Consider the following 21,862-nt stretch of genomic DNA (forward strand, 5'->3'; position numbering starts at 1 on the left):
TTAGCTGTCAGACGGATGGCCTCACAATTGATTCTAAAATACTTTGGTCCACAGAGGAGTTCATGGTTAACTCAATGACTGCAAGGTGTCCAGGTCCTGTGGCTGCAAAACAAGCCAAAAATCATCAGCCCTCCATCAGCGTGATGGACAGTTAGTATGAGGTGTTTGTGCTGATATGCGGTGTTTGGTTTTTACCTAACTTGGCGCTGTCCATTATGGCCAAACATCTCCACTTTGGTCTCATCCAACTTGAGGAAATTGTTCTAGAAGTCTTGAGGTTTGTTCAGATGCAACTTTGCAAACCTAAGCTATCCTGCCATGTTCTTTTTAGAGAGAAGCAGCTTTCTCCTGGCAACCCTTCCAAACACGCCATACTTGTCCCGTCTTTTTCTAATAGTAACGTCATAAACGTTAACATTTAATATGTTAACTGAGGCATGTAGAGTCTGGGGTGTAGTTCTTGGGTGTTTTGCGATTTCACTGAGTTTGGGGTGAATTTGTGAAGTCCATTCCTGGGAAGACTGGCAAAAGCCTTGAATGTTTTCCACTTGTGAATAATCTTCCTCGCTGTAGAAGGATGGATTTCAAATGGTTTGGAAGTCCTTCGCAGATTGATGGCCGCAACAATTGCTTCTCTAAGATCATTGCTGATGTCTTTCCTCCTTGGAACTGGGTTAACACACACCTGAATGCTCCAGACCAGAAAACTTTCAAAACTGCATGCTTTTATAGAGGTGATCACAATTGCTGATGATCAATTAATCAAAGGCATTTGATTAGCAGCGCCTGACCGTTACTGACCCTCTTAATTCCTATGGAAGGGAGTAGGGGAGATAACGTTTTTTGTGTAAATCCACTTGGGGTTCTGAGTATTTATTTCACACGTCTAGTACGATTATGTGGTTTTGTTTCATTAATACAGTGTATACTTTTTTCTTGATTTACCCCGAAAGAATGGAAGTGAAATGTGACAACATGCCCCGGTGGGGGTACATTGTAACATGACCAAATGACAGCTTAAAATGTTATCTGATATAATCAAAAAAATATCCAAGACAAACTAAAAATGTTGTCAATAAAATAAAATTTTTAACCTTTTAAAATAAAATAATGTCTCTTTTATCATAATAAAATATACTAATTTTTGAGTTTGACAACAAACACAATCGCTAAATACAGCTATACAGCATAGTTAAAAACATAATAATAATGAATAATTTCAGACTGTCAGTCATTATTCACCCTTTTCTCATGGTTTCTCAAAAGAATTCATAAAAGTATAGAATATAATAGCATATTTCTAATAGGGGCTCATTGTAACGCAGTGTTACAACACACCCCGCCTGCGCAACTGGGATTTAACCCCGGCTCGTGTCTTCTGCTGATTAGATCAGCATTAAAGAACCATCTCAACTGTTAAATAACAGATTTAACATTAAAATAATATCAGATTTGTCTTATTTATAAAAAAAATAAAATAAAAAAAAACCAAAGATGAAAAATAAAATCAAGAAATCTCCTATGGTTAAATAAATGTTCAGTAATATCTTCCAAATATTTTTGATTTTAGTGCAATTTTTTCTCTAAATAATGTTGATATGGCAACTAGTAAATACAGTAAGTTTGGTCATCCTGGCATGTGTGGAAAGTGTTAAACCATGCGTGTTACAACTAACCCCGCGTTAGGTTGTGCCCCGCTCTCCCCTACTTAGTTTTTTACCCATGGATTGCTCATTTTGGCTTTATTTTTGTTAAATAAATAAAGACACAGTGTAATATGTCATGTATTGTTGTTCATCTGAGGATTTGTTTACCTAATTTTAAGACCTGCCACCTACCAGATTATTTTTTTTATGCCCTGATATAAAACCATACAATTCAATAGGGAGTCTTTTTTTTTCTCCATATGACTGTATAAAGGCTTTAAGTAAATGTTACCAAATATTTTGATATATTTCAACTGTATAAACGTTATAACCTGTGACAACTTGTCTACGTTTATTGTCTATGTCTAAGTATATTGTTTATGACAAATAAACTTACTAAAAACAAGACAGTCAGAAAATAGTGTTGTTACTGTTAAACTATTAAAATCATTTAGAAATGTTGCCTTGGCAACTAACTGAAATAAAGATAAGTGTAAGTTAAAGTACTACAATTGATAAAACTAAAATTGAAAGAAAAATATGATACTATAACAGTATATATTATAAATAATACCAGCACAGGATAATAGAAACACACATTTCTGCCTTTGGACTTTTGACATAAAGTTGACATATAGTTACTGAGACATAGCCCTTTGCGACAACTATCCCCGGTAGTTTTATAACCATGTTGATCTGTTAAATGCATGTACATGCAAATTACAGACAAAGTCACATTCGGGAACACTTGCACGGCTTAATCCAAACACATCATCAACATGCTCATCTCACATGATAATCCAAACATATTTAGACAGATTATCACCTGCCTGGATTATCAAGGGAGGGTGAAGGGTCACTTTCTACACTCAATCTACATGTTCTCTCAGAGGAGGAGGAATTGATTTGAAAAGATTGACTCTCGTTTTTCTGGACTGTACATTTTGCTCTTCACCTTCTGAAGGTAAGCTGAAAATATATTGTATTAAGATTTGAGAGTATTTTGCATAAACTCATTCTTGCAGAAATAATTTTCCGCAGTTGCTAAAGGGCCTAATTGACTTCAAACAACAAACAGTAACATATCAGGCACATAGTGACAGCCACAGCGGCAATCTTTTTCAAAAGCTTTGCAGTATTAGTACAGAAACTGACAGGAAGAGAAGCCGTCAGACCATAATTACTGAATAATTACAGTAATGTTGAGGACATGAATGACAGCCAAAGAGAAGTGATGATGAGCCGTTGAATGCAGTCAGTCAGATGTAAAGTTGCGTTTAGATGTAACAGCAGCTGATAGTGGATTGTCAGGGGCTGGCAGGCCGAGCAAGATAAATCCCATCGCTGCGTGTCCGTAATGGCAAAAGAGGGGGCCGGCCTCATTTCAGCGCCATGACACAAAATCGGTAATGGGGATCGATCGCGCCAGTCTGAACATTCCATGGGTATTGTTCTGTGGCTTGTTTTCAGATGTAACCCAGGAAAGTTCTTGCAATCTGTGATTGATCTAGTGCCAAAGGCCGTGTGATGGATCTCATGAGATCACAAAACAAGGCAGATATAGTGAACAAGAGGCTTCAACTACTGTTTTGTACATCCTTAGAACACATGCACACTGCTCAAAAGAAACAATTCATTTACTCAGCAAGAACACATTAAATAGATCAAAAGTGACAGTAACATTTTTTATGTTTGATTCAAAAGATTCAATTAACTGCTTTTGAAAAATGTCCATCAAAGAATCCCGAAAAAAAGTGCATCAGTTTCCACAAAAATATTAAGAAACACAACTGTTTTCAACTTTGATAATAAGAAGAAATATTTCTTGAGCAGCAAATCAGCATATTAGATTGATTTCTGAAATATTATGTGACAGTGTCATCACACAAATATATTACATTTTAAAAATATATTAACATAGAAAACAGTCATTTTGAATTGTAATAATATTTCACAATATCACTGTATTTATGATCAAATAAATGCTTTGGTGAGCATATGACTTCTTTAATGGTAGTGAATGTTTTTCTATCATTTCTATTTTTTTATGAGCTAATGATATTTTCTACACCCTAAACCTAACCCACACTTTTTGTATTTTTATATATTCATAACAACAATCCATTTTCCTTAAAGGATTAGTTCACTTCAAAATGAAAATGTCCTGATATTTTACTCACCCCCATCTCATCCAAGATGTTCATGTCTTTCTTTCTTCAGTCGAAAAGAAAGTAAGTTTTTTGAGGAAAACATTCCAGGATTTTTCTCCTCATCATTGACTTCCATGGCGACCAAAATGTTGAAGGTCCAAATCACTGCAGTTTCAAAGGAAGGGCTTCAGAGGCTCTGCGCCATCCCAGACGAGGAATAGGGTCTTATCTAGCGAAACCATTGGTCATTTAAAAAAATAAAAATAAAAATAAATATTTTTTAAACATAAATTGCTCATCTTGCGCTGCTCTGCGACGTGCCACGGATTGCGCAATCACGTCGGAAAGGTCACACTAGACGTAGGTGGAAGTACCGCCCAAGCAAACGTGCAATGACTAATACAAACACCCTTTACCAAAAAAACACTCCATCTTCACCTCCAAAATCGACCGAAATCGTTGTTTTACCTTTTTTTTTTGCTAATGGGCGTTTGTATTAGTCTTCGCACGAGCGCTTTGTAAACACAGGGGCGGTACTTCCGTCTACCGTGACCTTTCCGACGTGATTAAGCAATCATTGGCACGTCACAGAGCAGCACAAGATGAGCAATTTAGGTTAAAAAGTATATTCATTTTTATTTTATTTTTAAAATGGCCGATGGTTTGGCTAGATAAGACCCTATTCCTCATCTGGGATCGCGCAGAGCCTCTGAAGCCCTTCCTTTGAGACTGCATTGATTTGGACCTTCAAAATTTTGGTTGCCATGGAAGTCTATGATGAGGAGAAAAATCCTGGAATGTTTTCCTCAAAAAAGATGACGAAAGAAAGACATGAACATCTTGGATGTGATGGGGGCTAGTAAAATATCAGGAAATTTTCATTTTGAAGTGAACTAATCCTTTAAGGTTTTACTATACGTGTGGGACATTTGGTCCCCATATTTATAGAGGCCTGTTTTCGCCACGGAGTAACAATTAAGCAAATAGTAAAATAACGTTTAAAATGAGAAATAAAGTGAGATTGTGAAACAAAGTTAAAACTGCTAGATAAAAAAAAGGTCACAATTGTGAGATATGAAGATGTAAACGTGACAAATAAAGTTGCAATTATGAAAAACAAAAATAGCAATTGCAATTACAAGAAATAACGTCCTACTGTTAAAGGGTTCACCCAAAAATGAAAATAATGTAATTTATTACTCACCCTCATGCCGTTCCACACCTGTAAGACCTCCGTTCATCTTCATGGCACAAATGAAGATATTTTTGTTGAAATCTGAACGCTCAGTGAGACCTCCATATAGGGAGCAAAGCAATTTACACTCTCAAGATCCATCAATGTTCTAAAAAATAATTTAAATCGGTCCATGTGAGTAAAGTGGTTCAATATTAATATTATAAAGCGACAAGAATATTTTTGGTGCGCCAACAAAAACCGAAATAACGATTTAACCGATTTAAACAAAATTCAGCATGAAGCTTTGGAGCGTATCGAATCAGCGAGTCGATTCAGTGGTTCGGAGTGGCAAAGTCATGTGATTTCAGCAGTTTGGTGGTTTGACACGCAATCCGAACCACTGAATCGACGATACACTCCGAAGCTTCATGAAGCAGTGTTTTGAAATCGGTTATCACTATATAAATCATTATTTAGTTTTTTTTTGGCGCACCACAAATATGATCGTCGCTTATAATATTAATATTGAACCACTGTACTCACATGAACCGATTTAAATATGTTTTTAGTACATTAATGGATCTTGAGAATGTAAATTGCTTTGCTCCCTATGGAGGCCTCACTGAGCCTTCGCATTTCAACAAAAATATCTTGTTTTCCATTTTTGGTTGAACTAACCCTTTAAAGTTGCAGTTATGAGATAAATTCACATTGCAAGATAATAGTAACAATTGGGAGAAATAAAATAGCAATTATTAAATATAAACACTTTTTTTTTTTCTCTGATGCAAAAATGGGCTTCCCTACACATCTTGTACAAAAACAAATGACTGAAATCATTAAGCTTATAATGTAGATATTAGATATAAGACTTTCTAAGGTTTCTTCCAATCTATTTTAACTTCTTGGGGTGATTTTCTTGCAGTTGGTTGCTTTAAATCAATGTAAAGTGATATTATTTGACATTAGAAAAGTAACTAAAGTTTATCATAGTTCTAACATCATTCACCTGTCAAACAGCAAGACAAAGCCATTTGAAAGCCTGTATCTGGTGCCCTTGGCTAGAACAGATATCTCAATGTGATTGAGTCTTTCAGGGTGTGAAAGATTTCTATCTCTGAAGGTCCACGTTCGATCTAATCTGCATCTGTCAGACGCCGTCATTTTTTGAAGGCCAGCTCTGAAAGGTGGCTTCTATAAAAAAAAAAAACTTCACATCAAAACTTCACTAAAAAACAAGGTGCAGGAATGTCAGTTTGCAGCAATCCAGCAAACCGATCATCTCGTATGTCATTTAAGAAGTAATTACTTTCTGTATATCACAAGTCGCATCAAAAAAGAACCAGTATCTTATCGTAATTAGGGGGGTGGAATGGAGAAATCTCGTCTTCTTTGCCCCAGCACAGCTTTGGCTCTCTTTTAGACGATTCGATCAGTTCCATAATTATCCCCACACTCCTCTGTTAAATTATTCCAATTAGAGGAATTAGGAGCTGAAATTGCTTGTGTCAACGTGCTGATTGACAGCAATTGGTCACTTAGTTTAATAACTCTTGTCGATTAGCGAGGCAGGTTTTTCCTCATGGTGAGTGTCACAAGTCCACTGAAATAAATTTCACCAAATTACCAAGAGCAGAAGGATCTCACGTCTTTTAGTACATCTCATCTATTCAAATATGAATAATCAGTTTGCTGTGACTGCTCCATGAAGACTCAAAAGTAATTAGATATTTCCGAAAGTAAGCTTTACAGTTTCTTCAGATTTAATTTATTAATGCCAACATATTGATTTATCAAAGCCAGCTTTTTCCAACACATCAAATATGACACAACCAGAGTGCTGCTTTTTCAAAGTGAGGAGATTTAAAGACTCATTTAAGAAATATATTTAGCGAGTATATAAATAAATATGTGGACATGATATATTGATTCAATGGAAATTACTGAATATTTTACCTGTAGCCTAGATTAATTTAACTTGAAAGGTGTCAGAATACACAGTGCATCGCAGTTTGTTGCGTATGGGGCTGCATAGCCACAGACCAGTCAGGGTGCCCATGCTGACCCCTGTCCACCGCCGAAAGCACCAACATTGGGCACGTGAGCATCAGCGCTTGACCACGGAGCAATGGAAGAAGGTGGCCTGGTCTGATGAATCACGTTTTCTTTTGCATCACATGGATGGCCGGGTGCGTGTTCGTGGCTTACCTGGGGAACACATGGCACCAGGATGCACTATGGGAAGAAGGCAAGCCAGAGGAGGCAATGTGATGCTTTGGGCAATGTTCTGCTGGGAAACCCTCTTTCAGCAGATAATGTGCTCTGCCACAAAGCAAAAATGCTTCAGGAATGGTTTGAGGAGCACAACAACGAGTTTGAGGTGTTGATTTGGCCCCCAAATTCCCCAGAACTCAATCCAATCGAGCATCTGTGGGATGTGCTGAACAAACAAGTCCGATCCACGGAGTCCCCACCTCGCAACTTACAGGACTTAAAGGATCTGCTGATAACATCTTGGTGCCAGATACCACAGCACAATATTAGGCCAACACAATATTATAATGTTATGCCTGATTGGTGTATATTCATTTAAAGATGTTGATTATATGTATACAAACAACATATTTTGTTTATCGCAAAATAAGCATGTACATAAATCGTTTGAAACCGTATAGGGAAATTGACTTATGTCATTCACAGTGCTTCATGGGAGTGGGTGGGCACTAAATAATTCTTTAGACATGATTTGCCGGTTCTCTGATTGGTGGAGATTTCTTTGCAGAATCATGGGTGATGCTGTTTTTCATCTGTTGGACATGAATATTAAAAAAGATTGCTTCAGTAAAACCATATACCATCAAACAACCTTATAGCTCACAGAATGTCTGTCTTTAATGCTTTATCTTTAAGTTATATTTAAAATTCAATTCCCTGGGAAAAAAAGAATGGGATTTCTGGTGCCCAACTATTCAACTCTAAATGTGGATAACACTGTTTATCATAATTTGGTCTTGGATTAATTTGAGATCTCTTTTAACGATTACAATCAGTAATTTAAAGCAGAAGTCACACTTTGCTCTTGAAGTAAGAGATTTCTTTTGGCATTTCCCTTTTCTAATGGAACATTTATTTTCCTAACGTTGAACGGAGGACGACTGATTTATACAGAATCAAAACACCAGGGCATTAAGAAGTAAATGTTTCTGTGTGAATGATTTGCTCGTTTTGAATGTATGCTTGTTGCTTGTAAGGAGCCACTGACAATTTAGTTTTAATGACTTCTTTGATGGGCAGAGGACAGACAGAGGTTTGCTGCTTTGCTTGGGCATATTAAACTGTTGATTGTAATTTATAGGCTGTCTGGCGCGCCTGTCGCCCTCCATTGTAATTCAATTCAGTGCTCGGAGGAACAGTCCGTCCTCTTGGATCTGCCGCTAGCGTGCGTTTGATTATGCCGTGTGTCCTTCTCTTCAAAAAGAAGCCAATCTAAAGGGAAAACAATAGCATCAAACTGCTGCCATTTGGAACGGTCATTGTAATTCCAGCCTATGACCTTTTTAACTATTATAATGCCAGTAAGCAACCCAATGGGCATTCTCTCAAGCGGAATCAGGCCTCTGCCCAAACACTGAACTCTAGGGTAAAACAGCAGTGGCTTGGCCAGAAAGCTGCTGCTATGCTTTATACATGTTAATGTCAATGGACAGGGCATGGTTGCAATAAATGTTACTACAATGTCAATGTGAACGGATTCTCAAACGAGATGGGAAAGAACAACGTTATATAATCTCCCCTCTCTCCTTTTTTATCTACTAGCATGTCTCAGAGGAGTAAAACATCTTCAAAAGAAAGGTATGAGATGGCTCTAAAGCAATACTTGCATTGGTTGAGGTAATGTGCGTTGTGGTCACTACCGATCTTCTCTCCCTTTAGCAGCTCCTCTGGTCCTCCGTCCTCATCAGACGCTCATCCTCCACGCTCTGCTCTTCGTAACTCCTCCAAAGACTCGAAAAACTCGGGTCACAGGGGCTCATCTGGCAGCCAAGAAAGCCGTGGCAGTAGATTAAGCCAGAATTCAGCTATTGCTGCGGCGTATACACAGTACCTTAATGCTCTCTTTGGACAGGTAAACTAGAGTAGATCTTTAGATTTATCCTTGCTAGTTTTGTCTAGTGATATACATTTAAATGTTTACAATAACAGTAAAGGTACCGAATGCTACTATGGTAATACCATGCCTTTCTTTCTTTTTTTTCTTTCTTGGAGCAGTATTTAAATATGGTAATCACTCTCTCACATACTGTGCTGCAACCCGTTCTCACTCCCAAGGCATCAAAATCCGAAGCATGGTCAAGTGCCTTCCGCGTCACATCGAAGACGCTAAAGTCACCCCTAGGCGTCACTATATTGACGCGCTGGGTGCTCCATTCATTTCAGTTGTTTACCCAAAGCGTCAGATCAAGACGCATGTTATTCTTTGCATTTGTAAAAGCAGACATGATTTTATTGATATTTTATTCATATTTAAAGGTTACTTTTATATTTTGGAGCTGCTAACCCAACTCCTACCCTAAACCTACCCACTTCTAAACAATATAAAACACATAACAGGCAAATACAAGTACAGTCACATCTATTTATTGCAAAAACGGACCAAAAACAGTATAAAAGTATTAACTCATGTTGCATCCCAAGTCTTCTGAAGTCCCACGATGTCTTTATGTAAAGAACAGAGTTGATCTTAATGTTTTAATCGCTGAGAAGATGATCCCTCCACTCAGTTAATGCACTCATTCATATCTCATTCAAATAATACACACGTACGCCTCTTTAGCATGACGCATTCAGTCACAAGACACACGAGAGCCAATTACATTTTACAATCAAAGCTGACGTAATGACGCAATGGGTCACGAGACATACAAGAGCCAATGAAATTTCACTATGAAAACTGACATAACGGGCGGCAATATTTGAAATTTAATGTGTTCGTGATCTTCTGCGGGCCTCGGAATATTTGTACTTTTTGAATAAATTGTGCATGCAGTCGACTCTGCCTGTTATATCTGCGTTTTATATACCACACAAATGGGTAGGTTTAGGGATGGAATGGGGTTGGGTTACATTTTAAAATGTGTCTAGATAGCGTAAATAAAATTATGCTGGCTGATTTAAATTGAGAATCATAGTCCAAAGTGTCATATTGGCAAAATCATAACCCAATATATGATCATCATGACGATAACGTTCCCATACCCAACGCCTCTGTGTATGACGCCAAAGGTTTCTCATTGAAATGAATGGAGCACCCAGCGCGTCGATATAGTGATGCCTAGGGGTACCTTTAGCGTCTTTATTGTGACGCGGAAAGCACTTGACCATGCTTCGGACTTTGACGCCTTGGGAGTGAGAACGGGTTGTGTGCTGATACCATCAGCTTTTATATCAATGATTATCATATTCATGTACTAAGGTATTTACAGTACATGCTACTCAAAGGTACTTCAATGAAATAAAATAATGTGAATTTAAGTGATCAAAAGTAACTGTAACAAAGTTCAAGTTCACGGAAGGAGACGGACGTTACCTGTAACTTTAATCGTAAAATAAACAACAAAACGAAAGGAGCACTATCGGCCAATTGTGGCATATAAGCATAATAAAAACAGCAATGTAAAATGTCCCAGGCCACAGTAACGTTTATAAAACATTTGCTCACCCATGAACATGATTACTGCCTGAATCCCGTTGGATTGGGTGTGGAAGGGAAGACGACAACTCCAATGATTCCACGCTCATTCACGGCATCATCAAGCTACGTCTTTGTTATTGTTTTAAATAAGCGACCTCTAGCGCCGAAATTTACATACTATGACTTTAAAGCTCCCACTAAGACAAAATAGTCCATAATGTACAAAACAACCAGCATATAGCTCTCTCTTCATCAGTCTCCACTGGCTGCCAATAGCTGCTCGCATCAAATTCAAGTCACTGGTGCTCGCCTTCAAAGCAACCACTGGCTCTGCACCAATATACCTAAACTCGCTTGTTCAGACTTACACACCCTCCAGGAGCTTACGGTCTGCCAGTGAACGACGCCTTGTAGTGCCATACCAAAGAGGCATGAAATCACTCTCACAGACCTTTTCCTGGACTGCCCCCACCTGGTGGAATGACCTGCCGATCTCAATTCGAGCCGCCGAGTCTGTAGCCATTTTCAAAAAACGGCTAAAGACACGTCTTTTCCAGCAGCACCTAACCAATCAAGAATAGCACTTAACATTCCATTCGATTCATTTTCTGTCTGTCTAATTTATTTAAAAAAAAAACAAAACAAAAAAATTGTCGTGTGTTCTGTGTTAGATTAACTGAGACTTGTTACAGCACTTGCATACTGTAGCCCTTGACCGTTCTAGTTGCTTCTATTGCTCTCATTTGTAAGTCGCTTTGGATAAAAGCGTCTGCTAAATGTAAATGTAATATAGCAACACGAACAACGTGACAAAATTACAGGAATATTAAAAATAAAATTACCCTGAGGTAACTTTCTCTACAATCCTTGTATTACTATGGTACACATTCAGAAACATGGTTTTGCTAAAGTACCATGTCCCAAAAATAAGGTGATACCAAGGAACTTTTTTTGTAGGTGCATTCAGCACAATAGCTATTATTTATATACTATTATTGTATTTTTATTATTTGTCAGTTTTCAATTGAATTTTAGCTTAAGTTCTAACCAATTTTGTCATATTTCTTCATTTTTTAATATTAGCTAAAATATTAGTTTTACATTTTAGTACTTAAACTAGATATTCTAACATCTCTACTTTCCAGTTAAAGTTAATTAAGTTTAAGCTTTCATCTAATATTTAGGCTATATATTATTTTATTTCAGCTTTACTTCAATTATCTCAAATGATTTTTAATAGTTTTAGTTTACAATAACAACGCCGATTCAGCATCAATCGCTGTATACCATGGTATCACCATAGTACTGGGAAAAACGAACCATCCTCAGCAGGTCTTAGCTGGTTTAAGACAGTCTCCTATTCTGGCTAAACTGGCGTTAAGATGGTTTAGCTACTCAGACCAGTTAAAAAGCACCCAAAACCACTCTAAAACCAGCACGAGAGACCAAACAAACAAACTAACATCCAACTAGCTTAGATTTAAGATGTTTTGAGACAGGTGAACCTTTTATAGGTGTCCAATGTTAGCCAGTTTGTTTGACTTATTTCGGATTATTTTGGATCCTATATCCAGGATCAATGCGTCTTTATTTAGCACGAGGTCAGGTTCATAATCTGTGATATATCTGCTGAGAAAATATTGCCGCCTGTCAACGCGCTACCTTCCGCCTCAATCAGGTCAATAACAAGTGCCAAGTCAAGTTATTTTGGTACACTGAAGCCCAGACCTAAGCAAGCATCTTGCTCCTGCCGTTAAAACTGATGCTATGAATCTGTCACGATTCATTGAATCATAGTCGTTTAAACTCAGGGGCGCTTGATTATATTTTCAAGAGTACGTCTGGAGATCAGAGAGAGCCAGCGAGCAAGAAAAAAGCCAGAAAACAGAGCGACTGAAGAAGAGTAAGAGAGAGATAATGGATAGAGTCTAAGAGACAAACAAGACAAAGGTGCTCCGACACAAACTGGAAAATATACCAATGTATGCACTGCCTAAAGCTCCATGACTTCTGCTTGGCAGATTGGAGGGATGAATGAAATAACAACAGATAGACAAGGGACCCTATTAGCATATATCTATGGGTAAATAGCCTGAAGCAACTCACCAAGTTGCATAACTGCTCCCTCTTCCAGAGAAGCCTATGAGTAATGCATTATTTTTTTATAATAAATATGTGTTTTAGGGAATTCGGAGGTCAAAAGTCCAATAAATGCAGTGAATGAAACATTTGAAAGACGGCAATGCCTTTGGGCACCAAAAATCCGACTATTTCTCTTAGCAAAGCCTTACAAATCAATTAGGCCACATAAAAGTTTTAATATAGCCTACATACACCCATTATTAGGCTTGCTACGGTAGTCGGTGTCAATTATAAACTGAAAGCATCTGCTTGTGTTAATGATCAATGGAAGACAGGAAAACACAATTTTTGGAATTTCATTTCATGAAGCTATAGTGGCTCAAAATTTGCACGCTTTACCATTATGTAAATCATTTGCATTTCAAAGTCTACAGTACAAAATAAGCTTCATGCCAGAAGAAATTCTAATGAACTGCATTTAATTTAAAAAAAATAATCACATGCAACTTCATAAAAGAAATAAATGTGCATACATTCATGTACAGATATGCACGTGTTTGTATTTCAGTCAAAAATTAAGTCAGATTTACTTTATTTGCATGTGTATTTGTAAGATTGAATCATATTAAAGCATGCATATGTCCATGAATCTGAATAAAACTGCATGTGAGGATATCCATTTATTAAATGCAACAATATTTTATAATAATAATATGCGATAATCATCTATAAACCATTCCTCTTCTAACCTTAACCATTTACGCATTTTATGTCTGCAAAATGATAAAAAAATGTCCCAGCATCTCTCCCTGTTCTTTATTTGTATGAGCGTTGATGTGAGGCATGGTAGGACATGTTATGGTGTAATCCAATTAAACCCCCCCCCCCCCCCCCCCCACACACACACACACACTCTCTCTCTCTCTCTCATGCGTCATTGTGCCACTGAGCAGCTTTGATAAGCGTGCTAACATAAACCTCAGTTTATTAGTGATTAAAAATGGGCAATGTCTCCAAGGGTGCTCAGCTCTCATGCTGTAATAATTTCCATATTTAGCTGTTTTTTATGTCACATTTTTTTCCCCTCATTGTCATTTTGCTCTCTCATCTCTACCTTTCTCTCTCTCCCACAATTATTTTCACCAGGACAGAGATTTACTGCCAGAGGAACTAGATGGTATGTACAAAACATGCATATTTAATTTCCGACCCCTTTGCGCAGCGTCTAGACAGACACTATACAAATGCTACACACACTCAGTGCGAGATAAACAACTGACAAAATTCAATAACATCTGACACAAATAAATTGTATAAAAAAATTAGGTATTGTCATGAATGGTGAATGGCATACAGCGGATGGAGAAGTAAGCAGCATTAATAATACCAGAGCAGTGAGTAAACTTGTGCTGATGGCATGCTTAAGTTGCATCGACATATGGATTATATAACTAGTACGGTATGTAGCATATCCTAATGTAAAGTTAAATTAGTCTTGACGGGAAATGCATTACAAGTAAAGCAAGTAACGTAATCAGATTACTTTTTTCTCCTATTACATTGTATGCGCCATGTAAACATGATGGTTACTGTAGCTCTAGACTAAATGCACTTGCACAAAAACAGATTCAGTGTTCTTCTAAATGAATAAAAACAGTAAAATGCAAACTCAGAATACTACGCAAACCTGCAAAAATATGTTAAATAATATTCTGATTTAAAGGGTTAGTTCACCCAAAAATGAAAATTATCCCATGATTTACTCACCCTCAAGTCATCCTAGGTGTATATGACATTCTTCTTTCAGACGAATACAATCGGAGTTATATTAAAAAAGTCCTGGCTAATCCAAGCTTTATAATGGCAGTGAATTGTTGCCTCATTTATGAAGCTCATAAAAGTGCATCTATCCATCATATAACTGCTCCACACGGCTCCGGGGGTTAATAAAGGCCTTCTGAAGCAAAGTGGTGCGTTTGTGTAAGAAAAATATCCATATTTAAAACTTAATAGACTAAAATAAATAACTTTCGCCGATTGCCATACGCATCAATTTACGGCGAAAGAGTAACCCTTGAACCCTTGACGCATGCGTATTGACCAACGCAGAAGCGCAGAGGATAGAGCAAAACAAAACACTAGTCATGAATTAGAGTCTAAAATGAGAATTGTTAAAGAGAAATGGCGGATGATTTCGATATATAAGAGAAGAGGGGCTTGAGTTTGTTGCCCAGGAATATCCGCGAGAGGCGTCAAAGCTTGCGGTGCACCTATACAACGCGTCAGGTCGTAAGTCGAATTGCGTACGGCCTTCCACCGGAATTTATTTAGGCCCAATCCCAATTCTATTTCATACCCCTTCGCCTTCCTCTACCCCTACACCTACCCGTTCCTCTTGCCCCTTGAAACAGACTGCCAAGGCGTAGGGGTGAAAATATTCCCCTAAGAAATGGGACACCACTACTATACTATTACACATCATCACACGTCATCATACCTCGTTTCTTTTATTAGTGTCCTGTGACATTTAACCAGTATGAACAGCAATGAAGTGCGTAGGCTATATCTAACAGAAATCAGGCGCGAGCACGTTAAACAAATTACTCACTCCCAACAGAGTTTTGCGCTGTGTTTGGACTTAATAAAATGGCGCTCTTTTTCAGTTCAAAAACGTATGAGCCAGAGTTTCCTATATGATACAGAATGATACAGAACATACAAGACTAGTGAAGCCGCTTTTCCATCGGGCCAAACTGTTCTCTTTGTTTATTAACCGCTCCATTCCGTGCCGATCCGAGCCGGCCGGTACGGATATGGTTTCGTTATCTACTGTGGTGCTGCGATAATGTTCATACGTTATACGTCAAGTCAGTCATTGCCCTGGTAACGCAAGAGTGATGTAAATATTGACTGCGTTATGAAGGATGACCAAATATATATATTTAAACTATTATTAATGAGTTCAAATCACTCAAATAGTGTGTTTAGCAAACTACGGAGAAACTGGCAGCCAGGCGACACACAAGTGATCGATCCCGAGTGGCAACATACACACATTCTAGCAGCATGGACGGTAGTCGGTGGAGGGAAACTCATCATACCCCTTCGTTCGAAGTGTGGTCCTGAAAAATCTTCGTTTGAAGGGCTATCTGGCCCTTTCCCTTACCCCTACCACTCCTGCCAAAAGAGAATCAAGACACCCCTACCCCTTCACGTGAACGCGCAAAACGAAGGGGCAGGGGAAAGGGAAGGGCTAAGGGGTAGAATTGGGCCTTATTGTATTCTATAAAGTTTAAAAAATTGGGATATTTTTCTTACACAAATGCATCTCTTCGCTTCAGAAGAACCCCCCGGAGCCGTGTGGAGCTAACCTGCTCCTACCAGGCTTGTACATTTCATTTGAACAGAGAGTCTGGCCACTCTCCATTGACAAGCTTTAACTTCCTTGAAGGCGGGTACTTGAAGTTTAAAACTACTGGATCTGCCCAGAGCCACTCTGGATCTGCCATAACCAATCGCTAACATTTGGTTGTGACGTATGTCATCTCAAACTAGCGCACGACATCAACGTCATCGTTCTCAGCCACTCCCTCTGTTCGCTGATTGGACCGGTTAAAATTTGACTGGAGAAAACCAGAGAATATACCTCAATCCCAGACGGAGTACTGAAGGAATTTAAAAATTGAGTGGAAGTACGTAGGAGGACGGAGCCAGGCTTGTGTGGAGCAGTTATATGATGGATAGTTGTGCACTTTAATGAACTTCATAAATGAGGCAACAATTCACTGCCATTATAAAGCTTGGATTAGCCAGGACTTTTTTTAATATAACTCTAACTCTTATAACTTTTAAGATAATTTTCATTTTTAGGTGAAATTTATTCTTACTTTATTAAGTGTCTGTGCTGCTGACCTTGAATGATCCAGTTTAACCATACTAATAAGCAAACATTACATTAGATAAATATAACATTTGAGTTTAATTTTATTTATTTCAATTGCTAAAGTAAGAGTGTTGAACTTTCTTCTCCTGCATCCTATTCTTCTGTGATCCAGAATAGCAGCACAGCTGAAAGGTTTGTCTGAGCTGCGCCCTCTACTGTACAGGCGTGAATTTGCTTTTCCGGCTTATTATTTCAAATTTGGTGCGAAAAGGGCTTTTACATTTGCCAAAATAATTTTTTTGTTATAAAAAAAACAAGCAAACCCAGCCCAGGTCAGAAAAAGTAACGCAAAAGTAACAACACATTACTTTCAATTAAAAATAACTACTTTAAGGGAGTTACTCAATATTGTAATACATTACATTTAAAAGTTACTTTTCCCACAACTACATACACACTCAAATACACATATTTACCATTCATGTCTAGAAGAGTATGAGTATGATACAGTATGGTACATAATAGGATCTTCAGAAATATATTTCTTTTCAAATAGTGTTGAATTTTCAATTAATTTGAATGAATATTAGATTTGCAATTTTAGCAACATTGATTCAAATGCAGTTTAAAATCCTGATGTGTGATTTTTTTTTTATAAATGTAAATTAAAGAGGAGCAGCATTTTAATTAATGACAAATTATAATAAAATAATACATTTTGTACAAATAATGACATACAATTTGTATAAATAATGAATACAATTTGGATACAGTTAAGAAGGTCAAGACTGCTAATGTGTGACAGGCCACCATTTTAAGAGGGGAAACAGACAAATGTGTTTTAAACTAGCAACGTCTTATGTTAGGGTAAGATGGACCTATGTTTTATTATTATGAGAACACATCTAATATTACAATAAAAACATTGGATTTGTACCTCTAATAGTTAAAAAAAATAGGACACCAAAGTGTATCATACTCAAGGAAAGTGGCAATAAATAACACTACTTACACACACACACACACACACACACACACACACACACACACACACACACACACACACACACACACACACACACACACACACACACACACACACACACACACACACACACACACACACACACACACACACACACACACACACACACACACACACACACACACACACACACACGTCTGGTTCGCTATTATTGTGGGGACTCTATACTGAACAAACTGTATATTCTATCCCTTTACACTAAGCCTACGAACCAACCCATCACAGAAAACTTAATGCATTTTTTAATTTAAAAAAAACCCCTCATTCTGTATGATTTATAAGCTTGTTTCCTCATGAGGACCTCAATTTAGGTCCCAAGGTGACACAGGTCCCCATGAGTCCCCCATCGGGATAGAAAAACATACACACACTCACTCACATCGGGTTTGTTTTATAGGGACTTTACATAGACGGAATGTCTTTTATACTGTACAAACTGTTTATTTTACACTAACCCTACCCCTAAACCTATACCCATCACAGAAAACATTCTGCTATTTTAGATTTGCCAGATTCTGTGTGATTACTTGTTTCCTAATGGGGACCAAAAAAAAGTCCCCACAAGGTCAAAATGTATTGGTAATAGTACTATATTTAGGGAAATTTGGTTCCCATAAATATAAAGAATACCAGGACCCCCCCACCCCACACACACACACACACACTTTAATCTTTCTTTGGAGCCATTCAGAAAACAATCTGTATGTGAAAAAAAAAATAATAATAATATTAATGTTAATAATGTGGCCAATTACAAATAGCAGAATACTATATACTGTAAGTTGAAGAAAAGTTGGCGGATGAGATTAAATGTGATTACATTTCTTTACCCTTCAGAGCTCCATGTAGCATTTAAAGAGTTTGACTATGACCAGGATGGGTATTTGCACTACAAAGATGTTGCCGACTGCATGAGAACCATGGGATACATGCCAACAGAGATGGAACTGATTGAGATCATTCAGCAGATCAAAATGAAATGTGAGTGTGTGGGCTTGATAACAGTTTCAGATGATGCCATGTGTGTGTCTATTTATACCCTGCCTTAGCTTTTGACCTACTCTGTTCAAAAGTTTGAGGTCAGTACGTTTTTTTTGTTGAAAGAAATACTTTTATTCAGCAAGGACACATTCATTTATTGGAAAGTGACAGTAAAGACATTTATAAAATTAGATTTCTACTAATAAATGCTGTTCTTTTGAACTTTTTATTCATCAAAGAATCCTGAAAAATGAAGAATGACAGTTTCCACAAGAATATGGAGCAGCACAACTGTCTTCAACATTAATGAATGTTTCTTGAGCAGCAAATCAGCCTATTAGAATGATTTCTGAAGGATCACGTGACACTGAAGATGAAAATTCAGCTTTATCATCACAGGAATAAATTACATCTTAAAAAGTATTTAATAGTTATTTTAAATTGTAATAATGTCACAATATTACTATTTTTAATGTATTTTTGATTGAATAAACGCAGCCTTGGTGAGCATAAGAGACAAAAAGATTAAAAAATGACCAACTCTAAACTTTTGAACGGTAGTGTGTGTCAGTTTAAATGTCAAAATAAGTGTGTTTATGTGGCATGTGTGTGTTTGTAGGGGGAGGTCATGTGGACTTTGATGATTTCTGTGAATTAATGGGGCCCAGGATGTTGGCTGAGACTGCTCATATGGTCGGTCTCAGGGAGCTGCACTGCGCTTTCAAACAGGTGAATATGCACTCTAAAGTTGCCTTCAAAGGGAGCTCACTTTAAAGTGTACATTAAATAGAGAACAAAACCCCACAAACATCAAACCGTGATATATATATTTTTCCAACCCATAAATAATATTATAACTTCACAAAACTCTGAATATCCTCAATGTCTGTCTTAGTTTGACTCAGACGGTGATGGACGGATCACCTTTGAGGAGCTGAAAGAGTCCACAAAGACATTGCTCGGTGAGAAACTGAAGAAAGGGGAACTGGAAGAAATTCTGACAGACATCGACCTCAACGGAGACGGGAACGTGGACTTTGATGGTAAGGAAAGCAGACTGTTTTAGAATATGTACTACTTTGGGAACTGATGCAGAAGTTTACAGGAGAGAAGACTTTCTCTGGACTATTGAGCAGAATAGATAAAGATTCACTGAGCAGTGAACGAGCAAAAGAGAGGAGAGCAAAACACTAAACATGCAAAACACTAACCAAATGTAACTTAAGTTACTAAAGTAAAAGTAACACGTTTAAAGGTACAGTTCACCCAAAAATCAAAATTCTGTCATTATTTACTTACCCTCAAGTTGTTCTGAACATAGTCATTTTTTTTCATATTATGGAAGTCAATGGGGACCACCATCTGTTCAGCTACCCACATCTTTCAAAATATCTTCTTTTGCGTTCAGCAGAAGAAATAAATTCATACAGGTTTGGATAAATTTGATGTTGAGTAAATGATGACAGAATTTTCATTTTTGGGTGAACTATTCCTTTAAGTCAGTAAAAACAACAGCAACAGCGCTTTCTAGTGGCTAGGAGATGAATTTTCACTTGAAGTAAATGTGTCTCTTTTCTGGCCTATTGTGGAAAATGTTTGTAGCCTAGGGTATAATATATATATATATATATATATATATATATATATATATATATATATATATATATATATATATATATATATATATATATATATATATATATATATATATATATATATATATATATATATATATATATATATATATATATATATATATATATATATATATATATATATATATGGTAGAGTAGGCTAGAGAGATAGGCTTTATCTAAATCAGGGGTTTTCAAACTTTATGATGCAAAAGACCCCCAATTATGATGAACCTTTTATGAGGGACCCCCTTCCTAAAATCCATCTATAGATTTTTATGTATGGAAAAACAACAACAACAACAACAACATTTAAACGGTTAGATAAAATAGTAAGTGTGACTTTATAAATACAACTAATTGTTTCCTAACTTAAATTGGCTATACTTAATGTTGGATGTATAAACCTGAAGAAGAACTTTTTCAATAAAACCCCCTGATCTAGACTATAACGTTAACGTTACCACCATAAGACCCACGGGGGATGTTTGCCCCACCTGCGGTGTTTTGCACTACGGAACCCCTTAAGTGACATTCTAGGGAAAAGGCCTCACACCTCATCGAGAACAAGTAGTAAACTAGTTGAATACTAGATATCAACCAAGAACTTATATTAACTGACACTTTTGTCTCCGTTTTGTCTCTTTCAGAGTTTGTCATGATGCTGTCTCTCCGATAGCTGCGGGGTTTTCCATATAAGCTCAATCTTCAATTATCAAACCTGTCAGTCAAGTTGTTAAATACGGTGCAGTGCATGAATTGCTGAGGTTTATGTAGAACTGTATTTGTATTCAATAAAGGTCTGAAACTGTGTAAAAAGTTCTGCTTGTTTGATCTAGGATGGTGGACTATTCTAAAGTCCAGGACAACAAATCTGTGAGTTATGAAACAGCTGTTGTTGCACAACCAGTGACGCTGCTGCAACCTAGTGGATTATATAGGTAACGATAATAATATTTACTCTTATCTAATAATAATAATGATGATGACAATAATATAAAATAGTAATAAATTAGGGTCCAGTATCCCTTCGACCCTACATATGACAAGTTGTTTGGTAAATGGATGGATGGATAATAGGCCTATTATTATTAATAATAATGATAATTATTATCTAATATAAGAATACTGATGATGATGACAATTTTTTTTTATCTAATAAGAATACTGATGAAGATGACAATAATAATAGTAATAAATTAGGGTCCAGTATCCCTTCGACCCCACATAGGAAAAGTGGTTTGGAAAATGGATGGATGGATAATAGTAGGCTATTAATAATAATTCTTATCTAATAAGAATAATGATGAAGATGACAATAATAATAGTAATAAATTATAGGGTCCAGTATCCCTTCGACCCCACATAGGACAAGTGGTTTGGAAAATTGACAGATGGATAATAATAAAAATAAATTAGGCCTCAGCATCCCATGACTCTATGGCAGGGTTTTTCAAACTGGGGTCCAGGGGGTCTGTGGAAAAGTCTAGAAAAAAAAAACAGTAAACATTTTTTATAAAAATAAATAATAATAATTTGATTAAAATAAAATAGTAAAGCAATAAATTAGAT

General features: G+C 37.0%; 1 protein-coding gene across 1 annotated transcript; it reads left to right on the top strand.

Moving 5' to 3' along the window:
* Positions 1-2,467: 2,467 nt before the first annotated feature.
* On the top strand, positions 2,468-21,104 carry cabp4 (calcium binding protein 4). The gene is made up of 8 exons (XM_079828238.1): positions 2,468-2,610; positions 8,790-8,825; positions 8,907-9,099; positions 13,894-13,924; positions 18,513-18,656; positions 19,276-19,385; positions 19,552-19,699; positions 20,941-21,104. Exons 2-8 carry the CDS (start codon positions 8,791-8,793, stop codon positions 20,967-20,969), a joined length of 690 nt encoding a protein of 229 aa, XP_079684364.1. The 5' UTR covers positions 2,468-2,610; position 8,790; the 3' UTR covers positions 20,970-21,104.
* Positions 21,105-21,862: the final 758 nt, after the last annotated feature.

This window comes from Gobio gobio (genome assembly GCF_949357685.1).
Source record: "Gobio gobio genome assembly, chromosome: 10".
NCBI lineage: Eukaryota > Metazoa > Chordata > Actinopteri > Cypriniformes > Gobionidae > Gobio > Gobio gobio.

Bases quoted from the DNA above. Each gene is read 5' to 3' on its own strand.
- cabp4 (XM_079828238.1), top strand. From the start codon at position 8,791: ATGTCTCAGAGGAGTAAAACATCTTCAAAAGAAAG. The intron at 8,826-8,906 runs GTATGAGATGGC...CTCTCCCTTTAG, and splicing joins AAAACATCTTCAAAAGAAAG to CAGCTCCTCTGGTCCTCCGT. The intron at 18,657-19,275 runs GTGAGTGTGTGG...GTGTGTTTGTAG, and splicing joins TCAGCAGATCAAAATGAAAT to GGGGAGGTCATGTGGACTTT.